Source organism: Terrapene carolina, unplaced genomic scaffold, assembly GCF_002925995.2.
Source record: "Terrapene carolina triunguis isolate 2854851 unplaced genomic scaffold, T_m_triunguis-2.0 Scaffold228, whole genome shotgun sequence".
Classification (NCBI taxonomy): domain Eukaryota; kingdom Metazoa; phylum Chordata; order Testudines; family Emydidae; genus Terrapene; species Terrapene triunguis.
The window spans coordinates 732,106-747,712 of NW_020664579.1; the positions used below are offsets into that span (position 1 = coordinate 732,106).

General features: G+C 47.4%; 1 protein-coding gene across 9 annotated transcripts in view; it reads right to left on the reverse strand.

Moving 5' to 3' along the window:
• Window positions 1-15,607, reverse strand: part of NCOA1 (nuclear receptor coactivator 1) — a 289,105-nt gene that overhangs the window by 20,731 nt on the left and 252,767 nt on the right. For all 9 annotated transcript variants that reach the window (XM_024198197.3, XM_024198194.3, XM_024198196.3 and 6 more), the window contains 4 exons: window positions 9,689-9,815; window positions 5,514-5,682; window positions 1,420-1,734; window positions 860-961 (listed from right to left, as the gene is read on the reverse strand). In XM_024198197.3, coding sequence (XP_024053965.2) covers window positions 860-961; window positions 1,420-1,734; window positions 5,514-5,682; window positions 9,689-9,815 — 713 coding nt within the window. The remainder of the gene's footprint in view (window positions 1-859; window positions 962-1,419; window positions 1,735-5,513; window positions 5,683-9,688; window positions 9,816-15,607) is intronic.

Sequence of the window (15,607 nt, forward strand, 5' to 3'; positions counted from 1 at the left end):
CAGAGGGCTGGGGGTATGGGGGTGCAGGGCAGAAGGCTGGGTGTGTGGGGGGGTTCAGGGCAGAGGGCTGGGGGTGTGGGGGGTCAGGGCAGAGGGCTAGGGTGCTTGGCTCGTGGGGGTGCTCCCAGCCTCCTGCCCTGAGCGGCTCATGGCAGGGGGCTGGAAGGGATATGCCCTGTTCCATCCCCTTCCCCCAGGCTCCGTCCCTACCTCTCTCTGCCTCCTCTACGGAGCTGTGTGCATGCTGCCGCTCTTCCCCGCCCCCACTAGGGCCATCAGCTGATTGGCCAGGGAAGGAGAGGAGGCGGGGCAGGAAAGCACTGCTGGGGGAAGAAGCGGGGGAGGGGGGAAGCTTGGCTGCCGCAGAACCAAGCTTCTGCCTCCTGCCCCCGCAGGGGAGAGCGGTGGGCCGGGGGGGGGCTGAGGGCCGGGACCGCGTCAGGGGAGCTGCGTGCCACTCAAAATCGGCTCGCGTGCCATGTTTGACACGTGTGCTGTAGGTTGCCGACCCCTGCACTAGAGATTCAACTATAAGAGAATGTCATCCGTTACAAAGGGACCCTTCTCAATGAAATCCAAGCCAGCACCACTCATCTCCAAGCAGCGATAGAGAATTTCCAGGTGGAAATGCTTTGTAGAGGCTGAAGATAATATCCGCCGTCAGCTACACAGAAAATTCATTTGGGGCCCTATTCTACTACCCTTACTCACGTTGAGTAGTACCTCACTCTGCAGTTATTCTCACTGGAATAGACTGAGCGTATTGCTGCTTACAGATCAATGGTGTAGGCCCTTAGTGATACAGTACTAATTTCCACTGGGCTGATAAGGCTGCCAACATGTGGCTTCCTACCATTACCTGAGGCGTAATCTGTGGCTGCATGCCTGCCCTCATACTGATGCCGACCGGAGAATTTGCTGCAAACTGGTTCAGGATCGCCTGCCGATTTTGGTGTATCAGCTGGAGGAGGAGGAAATCAGAAAGACCTTACAGCTCTACACCTGTTTTGGTCAGGTACAGAACATCTACAGACCCACCAACGGCAACTGGCTTCCAATAGCATTTTTCTTCCTTACGTTTGTCCTCCCTACCTATCTGAGAAGCAGGTAATTCATTTAAAGGGACTTTTACTAGTTTCCCCACAATCTCTTCTAACTACAAAATGGCAACACAGCACTTTCCTTGACGTTATTCCTGGTGCACATCCTTCTGCTGCTCTAGTACAGTGGGGCATCCTAATGACAGAGCTTGTGGGATGGGCTGGCCCCACATAAGGAGAAGTGCTGCGCAAAACCCAGTGTGTGGCAGTTCACAGACTTCTGTAACCTGCACAGCACAGCTGGAGGGGAAGAGGTTGACGGCTGGGCAGCTCTAGCTGAGAGTTCTGGATTCCCCATAAAACCAAAGTGAGTAGTCACCTGCTGCTGCCCTTGTAGCCGCTGCTGCAGCTGAAGTCTCAGCTGGTTGGGAGCGGTCGGTGGCCTGTTTAGAGTCTGCCGTGGCTGCATTCCCATGTTGGTGGGGAAAGCCCCTCGGGGCGGTGGTACCTGAACCGGCATGGGCCCGAAAGAGGGTTTCTGCCTGACCATGCCTTGGAAAGGGCTGGGGAGATTAGCAGTCGGAGAAGCAGAAGAATAAGGCTGGGGGTAGAGGCCAGGCTTCTGATCCATTAGAAGAGAGGGTGTCGCTTGCTGTGGCTGGAATCTGTCAGTCAGCACTTCCAGGCTGCCTCCCTGTTTAAAAAGGGGGACAAAAGTGAGACCCCTTCTTAACTGACAAAAATTCCAGCAGAGTTTCTAACACACAAAGCAACGGCCATGTGTTCCACTTCTCACAGAAGGCGGCAAACCCCAACTCAAAGGGCCCAACCTTCACTTCTCAGGCTCCTCAAGCATAGGCCAGAATGGACTGCTCTTAGGATTAACCCAACGGCTGGCCCTGGCATTCACTACACTGGTACAGCCGACCACACTCCAGCCTGCTTGAGTCTAGTCATTGGGAATGTCCCAAAAAGCAACTGCAGGAGAACCATTAGTACCTCACTCCTCAGGGCCAGAGGCCTTAAAAACCTTCACAAGGAAAAGGACTTTTTGCTTGGCCATGAACAAAGGCCACAATTTTCAGAAGGGCTCAGCACATGAAGTTGGGTCCAGATTTTCCAGGGAGCTCATCTCCCACTGTTGTCAAGGGGAGGGGAGGAAGGGGCAGGAGATTCTTTGTTGTTCTCAGGAGTGGTGGTGCGGGGGGAGGGGGGGGGTAACTCTCGATGGTCTGCATTAGGAGCTGAGCTGTTTGGAAAATCTAGCCATTTATTTAGGTGCCTAAAGGGGAGCTGCGCTGTGACAGTGGGAGAACCAATTCAAGGCCAGGGGAACAGCATGGTATCTCCTACATTACCCTCCTATTGCAGTCTGCAAAGGGGAGGTGGCCAGAGGTAATAGGCTGCAGCTGGGGCTTCCCTGTGCCCCAGCAATCCCCAGCTGTCATGATAGCCCTGGAAGCCTTTGACAGCTGGAGTAATAGCCTTCAAGCTGCTTTCACTTACACAGGGTGACCAGACCAATGCAGAGTCAGATCTGGATCACAGGAGCGTGCCTTCTGGAGCTGTACTGTGGGCTCCTCAGTGGCAGGCCGGGATCGGGGTCAGTATATGCAAGTAAGCCGAATCAGACCACTCTGAGGAAGCTTCCACGGGGGAAATAGGAGACACACTGTTCTGCTTTAGCTTTACTCCAGGTAGAGCAAAATAACTGGGACCCAGCAGAGAGTAAACTGCAAAGCTTGTGGCATTGAGTTCCACAAGTTAACTATGTGCTATGTAAAAAAAACACATCTTTCCCTCAATAGGGGAGGTAAATTCCACAATGGAGAACAGCTCACTGAAAACATCCTGATTTCAGCCCCGCCTCATTAAACTGGGGGCTAGGTTAACTCAAGCACCTCACCTGACCACAACTCCCTGTCTGATGCTGCAGCAGAGAGGTGGTCTTAGACATAATCAGTTACCAGATTAGGAGCCCTATCCCATCAGGTGCTTGAAATCAATCAGCAACCTTCAGCATCGGGTCCGAGTCAGGGGGAAACGAACTCGGAGGTTTTGCTACTCTCTAGAGGTATGTCTTCCCTGCAGAGTTAACTCAGGTGACCGGTGCCTGGGTGTGAGCAGGCACTCTGTGTGCAATACCATGCCTGAATTACTGCGCCCTTGCTGCTGCTGCTGCATGTAGCCGTGTGTGTCGCTAGACACCTGGAAGGAATCTCATGGCTCTGTGCTACACTTAGCTGAGCCACTCCATGATTCTTTCCTAGTGAATTGTGGAAGGCCTTGTCTGTCATTCGGGAGGGGGGGGGGGGAGATTATGGGAAGGTGCAGCAAGACTATCCTCCCTGCAAAGTAGGTGGGTGACCAGCCTGAGAGAAAGTGGCACCGAGGCTCTAACCCAGACCCCGCCATGCCAGCTAGCTCAGGCTGAAAGCAACACTAAACTCGGCTGAGAAGGTTTTGTTTGTGAAGAGGAGGTGGGCTAAGGTAACTCTATAGTGAAGACATACCCTAAGGTTTGAGTTGGTTCCAGGTGGGTCTGAATACAAGTAAGAGTAAGAGTAAGTCTGTACAACGTACCCAAGGAAATACAAACTGGTTTAGGAGGATGGGATACATTTCAATTATGTATCCGAGGGGGAAACTATCGAAATGAACTTCTTCCCAAAGGTGCCTGAATTCTGAATGCTGTCCCCATAAATATTTATGTCCAATACATATTTTATAGCATTACATAAGTTATTACAAAGATTCATCTGGAGCCATGGAAAAAGCCCAAGATTAATATTAAAGAAACGATACTTGGATGGGAGGAAAGCTGGATTTCAATTCCAAACATGAGCCGATGCTCCGAGCCATAGACTATTAGACAGGGAATTTGCTGGCTCAAGAGGGAAGATGATTGGCAATCTCACATAACTCTGCGCCCCAGGCTCGGTGTTCCAAGGCATCTTACTTCAGTATTTTAGAGAGAGAGTCAGATGCCTAGTATCCTCCCTAAGAACAACACTGAAAGTCAGCTGGTATGGTTATGGGCATTAGGTGGCCTGTATGAAATGTGTTTGGTAGATTGTAATCCGGGTCCTGGTGGATAGGAGACCACGGCACGAAAACCACCATACCACAACTGGCATCTTTATTGGCAGCCTCAGCAGAGGAATCAGTGACTGAACGTACCAGGGAGACAGAACTCCTGCTCTCAGACCTACATTTTTAAAAGTGGCTAGTGATTTTGATGCCCAAGATGAGATGCCTTAAAAGAGGTCTGCTATTGAGAGGGCAGATGCTTGTAATTTCCTGAAAAACAACTCCATTATAAGGTGTCTCAGATTAGTCACCCCAAATCAATAGTCACACAAGAAAATTTAGGTTTGTCTCTAGATTAAAGCCGAGGCACGGCGATGGGGCGATATAAAGAAGTTGCACTGCTATTGTGTGGTTGCTCTGTGGTGGCTCAGTGGCAGAAGCCCCCTTGAGTTCAGTGATAAAGAAGCAGGCCTTGGAAGAGGAGAGGAATTCACTCTCTAGGGCTCCCTTTCTACGTCCATTCCAAGAGCACTAAAATTAATGACAGATTTTTGGTTCTAATAATTTTTTGGAAACAAACATGCGTGTGTAAGTATTGTCTGAACTGGAAAAATAAATTATAGAAATAGTCGCAAACTATTTCATTACTTGTATGTCTCTGCTCTTTATATCTTTCCTATGATCAGGATTTCTTCAAGCCGTGCTGTTCTTCATTATTTATGAAAACCCGGCATATTCTTAGAGGCCCAGATCCTGCCATTGGATCTGTGTGCACCCAGGCAGAACCCCATTGGGGTTTACGGGATTAAGCTCCGTTTGCGCAGCTCCGAGGCAGGATCTGGGCCACTGCATGCGCTGCACAATGGCAATATTGAGGGGGCGGGGGAACAACCCATCAGCCTGCGGTTAAATTGGAGACGGGTTGCTGCAATGAAAGCCAGGCTTGGTGGTAACGGCTGTGCATTTTTGTACCAGCAAGGCCATTAAGCATATATTACGCAGCATAATTAAGGCTCCGGAATCTCTACTTGTGAGATTCCAGCTGGAGTTCTCTTCTGCACTCTAACCCCAAAGGAAGATGGTGAGGCAGGAAAGCCTGCCAACTCTCCCCACTTCCCACTGCATGAGCCATTCGAGGATAAATACGTTCAGTCGCCTCTGAGAGGCTGATGTTTCCCACGGGGGATCACGTTTTAAAAGCAGGGGGCACAATATTGTATTTCATGGGGATATTTTCCAACTTTTTGGTAGAGCGCACTGGAAAATGCCATGGTATTAAGTATCCTCTTTGAGCCTAATGTGCTGTTTTGTTCCCATCCACATCTGGCAAGCAAGCACCAGATGTTGGAAGCCCTCCTTTGCACCCATTATCAGGCCTCAGCACCTGGCCACATACACAATCCTCTACCAGCCCCAGCACCCCCCAAGCACGTCGCTTGCTACCTGGACCAATTTGTCAATCCCAAGCGCTCGGTCCAATTCCGCCAACTCCGTTTCATCTTTGCCACTCAGGAAGGACACAAGCTGCTCGAGGAGGGCTTTCTCGTCGTTCCGGCCCTCCGGCGTGGTGGGGGGGCATAGGAGTTCGTCCAGCTGGGAAGTGATGCACTGGCTGTGTGGGTGACAAAATAAACGGAGACGTTCAGTGTAGAAAACAGCTCTGCATTTCAGCTGTAAGGACCCCACGGGGAAGGACTGCTTCTGCACGGTTCCTCCCGCTGACATGCTCACTTGCCTAACTGGTTCTGAGTCCGCGCAACAACTCACTCTGATCTAGCAAGCGAACCCAAAGGGATGTTTGGAACGCACCGAGGGTGAACTTCACCCCTGCACAAGGTTTAGGCACCACTTCAAACTATCGCTGGACCTGTGCGCAGGGTTGAGTTTCAGAGCCTCAACAAGATTCTTATCAAACCTTCTTGATTTTTCCAGGTTTTGTGCTGGCAAATGTCGCGCTAGCTGAGAAGGACAGCGGGTTTTCAGGACAGAGAATTCTTTGGAAACACAAAGCCAGAGAGGTTTGGGAAAAGTCAGAACAGCTGACACTAAAGCCACTGAAGGCAAAGGGAACTGTTTAGGCACAAAAATAAGAAGCCTGAAGAATTCTCCCCCTTGATATTCTGGGGGACAAGGTTCATATGTAATGAGAGACGTTCCAATGACGTGACTGACTGGCGTCGATGGGATTTGCTGGGCCTGACACAATGAAGGGAGCTATGGCACATCACACTTCTAGAAAAGCACAAAGGAGAGAACTTGAACATGGCAGTGGTTCCCAAGGAGCAGACCTGTTTATCCTCTTAGCTCCAGATGAGGACCAGATGTACAGTAAGTAACTGAAACTAATCTGATCAGGAACACTGCAGCCAATACACACAGTTTAATCCAGGGAAAGAAATATAAGGCACTGGAATTTCTTAGACTGCAGTACAGGAGCAGAGGAAGAAGGGGAGGGAGAGGTGAAGAATGGGGCTTGCTTCAGTCTATAACAAAGATTCCTGCTGCTTGTAGCTTCATATCAAACCACATTTGTGTGTGTTAAAGCTGGAGCTACACATCCAGCTGTACTGGCTCCTGTACACACAAACACTCCATCAGTCCACAGGAGGGGCATCAAATTCAGAGGAAAGGGCTGGATTCCAGGTTAAATTGTGGGCTGGAGGTTGGCAGAGTGCCCTTGATCCACATCGGAGACCCCAATGATATCAGTGGAAGGTTCACTCACACAGCCAGCAAACAATGCGGCCGTTACTAGTAACTAAACTGATTTATTCCTGTATTTCCTTCTCTGCGGCAACTCCCAAATGGTACCTGTCGAGGGTTTCACTCCCATCCCGACCCCATTCTACACACTAGAACCGTCAGTAAATGTTGAGGTGCCGTGACATCATTGGTTTCGGTGCTGATGCTCCAACCTAGCACGAGAAGGGAGTTCGCCCCTCTGACTCACTGGTGCAAGCTCCATGCAGACATCCTGATGTCTCTTACGTGTGGTTCACGTGTGGAAGGTTCTTTCCCCCGCCAGGAGGACTAGAAACTTTTTTTTTTTTTTTTTTTTAATTGAAGCTTAGATTCTGCACAATCGGAGCATGCCATGTGGGTCACACAAATACATCATGCAGGCCAGATCCGCCCTGCAGGCGGTATGTTTGACACCGCTGCGCTATGGCTTATATGCAATACAGTAATGCCACGAGGCCCTTGCTGACCTCAGGGCTCCCTTGGGCTAGGACTGTACAAACGCAGAGAGAGGGGGGCAGTCCCTGCCCTGAAGAGCTTACAGCCTAAAGAGACAAAGAAAGGGAGAGTAGTATCCCCATCTCAGACAGGAGACAGAGACAGAAATAATAAGAAACTCACCCAAAGTCACTCGGAGTCTGGGAACTGAACCTGGAACTCCAAACTCCCAGCCTGGTGCCTTAACTACAGCACCAATGTTCTTCTTTACACAGCCTGCTCGTTATGGGTTGATATGCTATTTTACTTCTTGCAGGCCATCTCTTAAAGGGATTTCTGGGTGTGGCAACACAAATGCAAAGCCCTATGCTAACGGGACTATTATTCCTCAGAAAAATCACAGGTCCCAGACACATTTCTAACAAGCTGCTGATATGTTCCAGCAAAATGGTTCATGGGAAACAATCCAGCCAGGAACAGAACCCCCTCAGCCTCCCTGTGTCTTCCTCATGTGTACAGAAGAGCACAGAAAGAAACCCCAAGTCTTCTAAAGACATGCAGCTCAGAGTGACCACAAACTGCTCCACATCTATCCAGAGACCCACCAGCTTTATAAGGTGAAGAGAACAGCTCTATCACACTCGAGTTAACATGTATCTTGCAGCAGAGCAAGAGGGAAAGCTCTGTTAATAACAAACATAACCATATAAGCTTTACATATGAACTTAAATTTGAGCTTTAATAGGGCCTGTCAAATTGAAAACTGGAGCATGCGGCCAGTAACCTGTAATCAGATTCTGTCATACACACAGCTCCAGCAGTTTAACAGCCTCTACACAGACATTTGATTTTATTTAAAGCTCTGCTGAGGGCTGGAACGAGACCTTTGGGGTTTTTTTGGTCCAGAAAAGCCCTCTGGACTAGGCGAAAGGCTCACCACTTTGCCTCTGGTGGCCATTGTTTACGATTATTGGGATCTTCTTCCCATTCAAGGTCAGGACTATCTTATTAGCAATGGCAAAAATCTCACCCTTGTCACCTCGATGGGTTAAACACAAGACCGCGGTTTGCCTACTCTCCACGATTCCTGGTGCTGCTGCTTTCACATACAAGGAGGCAGCGTAACATTTACTCCTAACATTGCTGGAAGCCATTTCACCCTCTGCTTCCTTCCCCCCTGTAAGGCACCCATCCCCTTGGTATCTGGACATCAAATGTAGCATGCATGACAGGCAGGCTCTCTCTAGTCCCCTGGTTAGCTTTGTGAGTTTACATATAATGACATTTTTAATAAGTACTTTTATTTTATTTATGGCCATTGCTCCTGGGGAAAGGCCTCATTGAAACTATTTTGTTCTGTCCTAGTTATATTCCAATAGCTCCACCTTATTGCTTAATGTTCTGTTCTCCTTCAGGAGCACAGCTGGTCATTTAGCAGACTGTTTACCTCCCCATCACAAGCCTTGATGTATTCACTGCTGATGAAGCCCAACTACCGCTATTTTAATAGCTACATGGAAAACGCCATTCAGAGGTTTTGCTCAAGCAGAACTGTACAGTACCTCCCTTCTGCCTCAATTCAGGTCAAAGAAAAGTTTCTGCATGCAGAGTTTTTGCAACCTTATAACTATACCACTAGGTGGCAGCAGTTGTAATTAATGGACTCTATCCTTAGTTATTTGGAAAAAATCTTTTTCTCTCACACTGTCCTAATACTGATTTCAGTGTATCTGGTCTATGAGGCACCTTTCACCATTGACAGTGCACTAATATTATTCGTACTGGCACAGGGTGAAGTTCACCCTTGTGAAAAGGGCCAGCACAAAGCCTGTGCCTCAGTGATGTTCTGACTGTGCTGGCTGGCCCTTCCATACAGGTGTGAATTTCACCCTTGTGCTATTGTATCTCCTCCAGTCTTAACTAGCTATGGTGAGAACGTTCCTCTCCCTCGACTCAACCAAGTGCATCAGACTAGAGAATATCAGGACATCTTATTATGGCCTACATTTGAGCTGTCTGATCACTTAATAAACCTCATGTAAGTGTAACTTCCACGGGTATGCCTACACAGCCAGTGAAAGCAAGTCTCAGAGCCCGGTTTGACAGACTCAGGCTCATGCCATGGCATTAAAATTAGCTCAAGACCTTAGGCTTCAGTGGGTGGGTGGGCTTCAGAGCCCAAGTTCCAGCCTGAGCCCAAACCTTTACACTGCTATTTTTAGTCATAGTGCGAATCTCAGACTGTCTACCTTTAACACTCACTGCCGTGGGTTGATAATCGCTGTGTGGACGCACCTATAGGGACCTTTACCCAAGGGTTGGCACGGCAATCTCTATCCACAGAAGAACAACAAACCGTAAGCCTACTGAAAATATATCGTAAGAGGGTAGAGGAGGGTGGGGTGGCGGGAAGGCAGATTATCCAAACCCACAGTACTTACTCGTCTGGTTTATTCAAAGATACTCGATTCATGGAGGCCATGGGGTTGTCTGCCCATGGAATCTGGTCACCCATTCCTGGCTGTCCAAACTGTTGATCGGAGACTCCCAACTCCAGTTCAGACAATCCTGATTGGGAAAAGCGAGGGTGGGGTAGAGTAAGTGTTATAGAGCAAAAGAGGTGCCATAAACCACTCTCTCCCCATTCATCATCCCATTCACTTATGTGTAAAATACCTTCAGTGTAAGGTGAAGGAAGAGTGGGGAAAATGCAAAGGAAGCTAAGAGTTCAGACAAATGTTAATGCCTGCTTAGACCTGAAATCCTTTTGGAGTCAGCTGAGATAATCCCTGGCTCACAGAGGTACAGAGGCAGTACCTCCCCCATCCCCAAAAGCATTCTGACATGAAAGTTTGAGCTGATGTTGTGGACAAGTACTACCACTACTAAAGGATTAAGAAATGGGGCTACTTAGCTCTTCCATACATGATGCTCAGATACCATGATGACGACACAGAATACATGCCAAAAACAGAGTGATTAAACGGAAATATGAAATCTCTCATCAGGCCCCCTTTACCACCACCTCAGATCAGGAATCCAGAGGGGCAACCAACTGAAGCAGGGTCAAGGACTTGCTCCACATTGATGTCCTATATCTCTGTGAACAAAGCTCTAATCAGGCTGAGTACGTGAAATCTTACCAAAGCAATGGGAATTCACACAGCTGACTCCCTTCCCTTGCAACACATAGCACACCGTCACCCACAACCTAGGCAGCCCAATTTAACTACTGCAGCTCCACTACACTGTCTAATAGACTGTAGCGGGACAGTGATTGTGTCATGGCTCTAACACTTTGCGAGCGCAGGATAAGCAATAAGGAAAGGGATAAGAGTGCACTAAGATTTCAAAATCAATGACATGAGTTTTCAGAAAACAGAGACACTCCAGCTCAGAGAGTTTGTGACATATACACCAAGACCCAGAGAGCTTTGTTCCTAATGGCAGGACTATTATGTGGCTGTTCTTTTCAGCCCCTAAGTAGCAGACATCAGCCATAGCTTCCCTCATACCAACAGACATTATCTCCTGGGTACACTTATATAGGAAGAGAGAGTCTCTCTCAAAGGCTGTACACACGGCGGCTTTGTGTAAGTCCCTCTTCTACATAGATCTACGAATGTTTTCAAAATGTAACCAGTTAAAGAATTCTTTATTGAAAGTTGTTACCACTGGAGATTTTGCCTAAAAAACCAACTCAAAATAAAGCGCACACATATTCATGCCTTTTGACTTTCCATTCTGGAGAAACTCATTTTACAGGGGAAAAGGCCAATTCAACCAATTTAAATTCCGCAGGAGTTTGAGCCCAGCCCAGAACTGAGCAATTTATGAGGTCTGGAGACTTTACACCATCATCTTATTTGAAATATGAATTGATATTTCAGGCTACATCTTCACTACAGGGGGGGGGGTCGATTTAAGATACGCAAATTCAGCTACGCGAATAGCGTAGCTGAATTCGACGTATCGCATCCGACTTACCCCGCTGTGAGGACGGCGGCAAAATCGACCTCCGCGGCTTCCCGTCGACGGCTCTTACTCCCACCTTCGCTGGTGGAGTAAGAGCGTCGATTCGGGGATCGATTGTCGCGTCCTGACGGGACGCAATAAATCGATCCCCGAGAGGTCGATTTCTACCCGCCGATTCAGGCGGGTAGTGTAGACCTAGCCTAAGACTAAAAGCATCTTGGCTAAACTAACGATTGGACAGCAATGTGAACAGAGAACTGCAAGGGATAAGAAAATCTGTGACCATGGTGGCATCCCTTCTCCTGGGCATGCTCCCCCGTGTCCATGCATAGTTCTATTATTTCTAAGGTTTCAAGTACTTACAAAGCAGTTACTGAAAATGAAAAGTCTTTATTTATTTTTGGTGTTTTTACCATACGCAGCCATGCTAATTCCTTTTACAATAAAATGGGTTACATATATTAGGGATTATAGAGGTGCATATCCTTTAAAGGACAGGATCTAAGCATACCGCATGTTGGCCAAGTATGACGCTTTGTCCTTCTCTAGCAGCTGCTGTTTCGAACTTAATGGACCCGGTCCTTTAGCTCAAGCACTAGAGGTTCACGCTTTTAGATCTAGAGATCCCAGCTTCCATTCCCACGGATGCCCTCAATCAAGGGCACAGTTACAAAGTGGTCATTACCCACACATGATCCTACTATTGTTGCAAGTGGTCACCAGGTTCCTGCAAAGCGAGCCCTAAAATCTGAGAAGTCTGCCTGGATCTAGCTGCCACAGTTCTGTCTGATCAGCTAATCTGATCATAGCTATGCACCAGCAAGTCAACTTGCAAGTGTTCATTTACTTCATGAAATTACTGTACAGTAAGACAACATTCTTAAGGTTGCTTGGCAACAGAAGAATAAAAAATTCTAGCAGCAGCAACGTCAGCTCCAGCTGGGCAAGAGAATGCTCCATGCGCAACTGCTTTGCAGCCTAATTCAGTTTCTTTATAGGCTTCTTTGACATGTTTTCACCTATTTGCTTGGGCTGAAGCTTATGGTCTTCTCCAAACAACAACAGTGCAGCTGCTGTCCATGTGCACCAATCTGCAAGATGAAAGTATTCAGAAATCCAGGTGCCATCTTCTCCACAGGCAACTTCCTTCCCCCTTCAGATAAACTAAGTTACAATTCAGATACTGTTTTGTTGCTGAGTCAACTTGATCCAAGCCATTCCTCAAACTACAGTCTTATAAGTGCAACTGAATAAGCACTTTAGATAGAGGCCACTGTGGGCAGAACCATAATAAGTCAGTGCTTATAACCATGACAGCTGGGACAAGGCACAACATAGGCGAACGGTGTGCAATTTCCTCACACAGCTCTGCCACTGCTTCTCAGTCTTGGCTCCTAAGTGAAAGCTATATCATACCAAACTGTCCTTCTGAGCATGAGACCAACTGCTAAGCTCATTGCACTTGTGAGCCAAGGCAAGTCCTCAAGCTAGGTCTCCGGTCTGGGAAAGCTAGTGCAAAACTTAACTCAAACTGATCCCTGTATTTAATATAAGACCTGAGATCTCCTGCACCTACTGACTTCAGAAGGAGAAAAGGACACTTAGTACGTTGTAGGAGGTATCCAGCTTCTTACAGGGTTGGGCTCATAGAAGAGCTCTGCACTACAGCCTCTGAAGTCTTTAAGCTTCCTGCCTCAGAGACGGAAAGCAAAGAGTAGGATTATATGGTCAACTTTCATCTTGGCAAAAGGTTAACAACAGGGGTTTCAATGTTCTGTACTAGGTCCCAAGTTGTTTAATATAGTTATTAACGATCTGGAAAAGGGATAAGTAGTGAGATAGCAACATTTGCAGATGACATGACGTTGTTTAGGTTAGTCAGCCTCAGAGAGGGCTGTGAAGAACTTCATGGAGACCTAACCAAGCTAGGTGAACGGCCAACACGATGGCAAATGTCATTCACCATTGATACACGCAAAGTAATGCCCACTAGAGAGAAAAATGTGAACTACTGGCACACTGTAAAGGGTTCTACATTAACTGTCAGCCCAAGAAAGAGACATGGGTGTCACTGTAGACAGATCAATAAAAACCTCTGCTCAGTGCACCACTGCAGTCAAAAATGCCAACAAGAAGTTAGGATCTATAAGGAATGAGATGGAGAATAATAATGAAAATGTTATAACGCCTTTATATAAATCAATGGTGCAGCCTCATCTGGATACTGCACACAATGCTGGTCACTTGATCTCCAAAAGGATACTGCAGAACTGGAGGAGATTCAGGGAAGAGCAACAAGAGGCCTGGAAAACCTCTCCTATGCAGAAAGACTGAAAAGGTTGGGATCGTTACCTTAGAAAGGAGAAAAATACGAGGGGCCATGATAGAAGTCTATAAAATAATAAATAATCCGGAGAAGGGAGGTCAGCAGCATTTGTTCTTCCCGTCTCATACCATGAGAACAAGGAGATATGCAATAAAATTAGGGTGGCAAATTCAAAGCCAATAAAAGGAAATATTTTTTTCCCCACACAGTATGTAATTAAGATGTGAAACTCACTGCCACTGGAAGTCACCGAAACCAAGAATTTAACAAGAATAAATGGGACTGGACAGTTATAGTGATGCATATATGGAGATATACCTATCTCATAGAACTGGAAGGGACCCCGAAAGGTCATCGAGTCCAGCCCCCTGCCTTCACTAGCAGGACCAAGTACTGATTTTTGCCCCAGATCCCTAAGTGCCCCCTTCAAGGATTGAACTTACAACCCTGGGTTTAGCAGGCCAATGCTCAAACCACTGAGCTATCCCCCCCGTCAAGAAGATCCTGAGTTATCATAATTAATGGCAATAAAAATATTGGAAGGATATTAAACTGTGTGCTTCAGGACTCACGCTAATCTCAAACTACTAGAGATCAGGAAGAGACCTACGTAGGGGGCAGATTATCCCACATCTGCCTTTGGCAGGGTTCTTACAACGTCCTCTGAAGCGTCTGGTTCTGGCCCCTGTTGGAGACAGGACACTGGACTCAATGGACCTTGGGTCTGATCCAGTCTGGCAATTCCTCTGGTCACATGTTTTCTTTGGCTTCCCGCTGAAGGTGAGCGGTCCTGGGTCTGTGACTTCCTGTGATCTATTCCCTGCTGTGGAGCTGCCATTACAGCACTTCTCTTCCTTCACAGAGGATGAAACGTATGGTTCTCTTCTGAGATCATCTTTAATATCTCGCCATGTTGATGGGGAGAGGTGGAGACAGAGTAGCAATATCCTCCCTTCCTGGAGACCCCTGTAGCATAGTCTGGAAAGCAGGAATACCAAGGTCTCCAGCATTGTGCCACTAGTACCATCAGATGCCCACCACACCAATTTAATTCGTTGCCTGAACTGGGATCTTACTCCTGAAGCTGTTTATACACCTTCTTATGAGCCTCTGGGGAGAGTGTAACCAAAGTCATTTGCAGTCATGAAACCCCAGCCTGTTCACGGAGTTTAATGTTGCCATTCAAAAGTAGCTTATTCAGTCCAAGTTTTATGGAAAGATATTTAGACCAATTTCCAGGGGAATATGGCCCTTGCACTAAACTCATAACAGCTTTATCCGGCGCTGGCAATTTAATCTAACAGTACCTGTCTAGAAACAGGTACAGGAAGGCCAGGTCTGTTTGCTTCTCTTTTCGCAGTAACGCAGAATTAAAAAAAAAAAAAAAAGCTGGGTTATTTCAAACATTCACATTGAAGTGGATTAACTGGGTTATCATTCCAAGACACCATAGCGGTATTCCCCAGCAGGTACGTGGAATAAAGGAAAGGGTAGTGCATGTCCTTTTCCAGACACGGCAGTGAAGGTGGGAGTGGCTTCAGTACAGTGTCTTTCAGCACCAACGTATGCAGTGTTGTTGTAGCAGTGTTGGTCCCATGACGTTAGAGAGACAAGGTGGGTGAGGTAAGATCTTCTATTGGACCAGCTTCTGTTGGTGTGCAAGACAAGCTTTCGAGCTTACACAGATCTTCTTCAGCTCCGTGTAAGCTCGAACGCATCTCTCTCCCCAAGAGAAGTTGGTCCAATAAAAGATATTACCTCACCCACCTTGTCTTTCAACACCAATGTTAATCAAATTTTCTGCTTCTCCGTATTCTCTGCTTGGAGAAAGCTGGGTGGGATTGTTTTACCTTACCTAGTTTGCATAGGGCCAACATCAGAATTGGTTTTCAAAACACAGGTCCAACATTACCTCACCTTCCCTAAAGTGAAATTCAGACACAAGGCCTATGCCCCATGTAAACCTTCTGCTCTGCACGGGGTGAATTTAACTTATCTTGGTGCCCTCTCTGCTATACTTTTATATTGGTAGATCCCCCCAGAAACTGCAGGCATAACC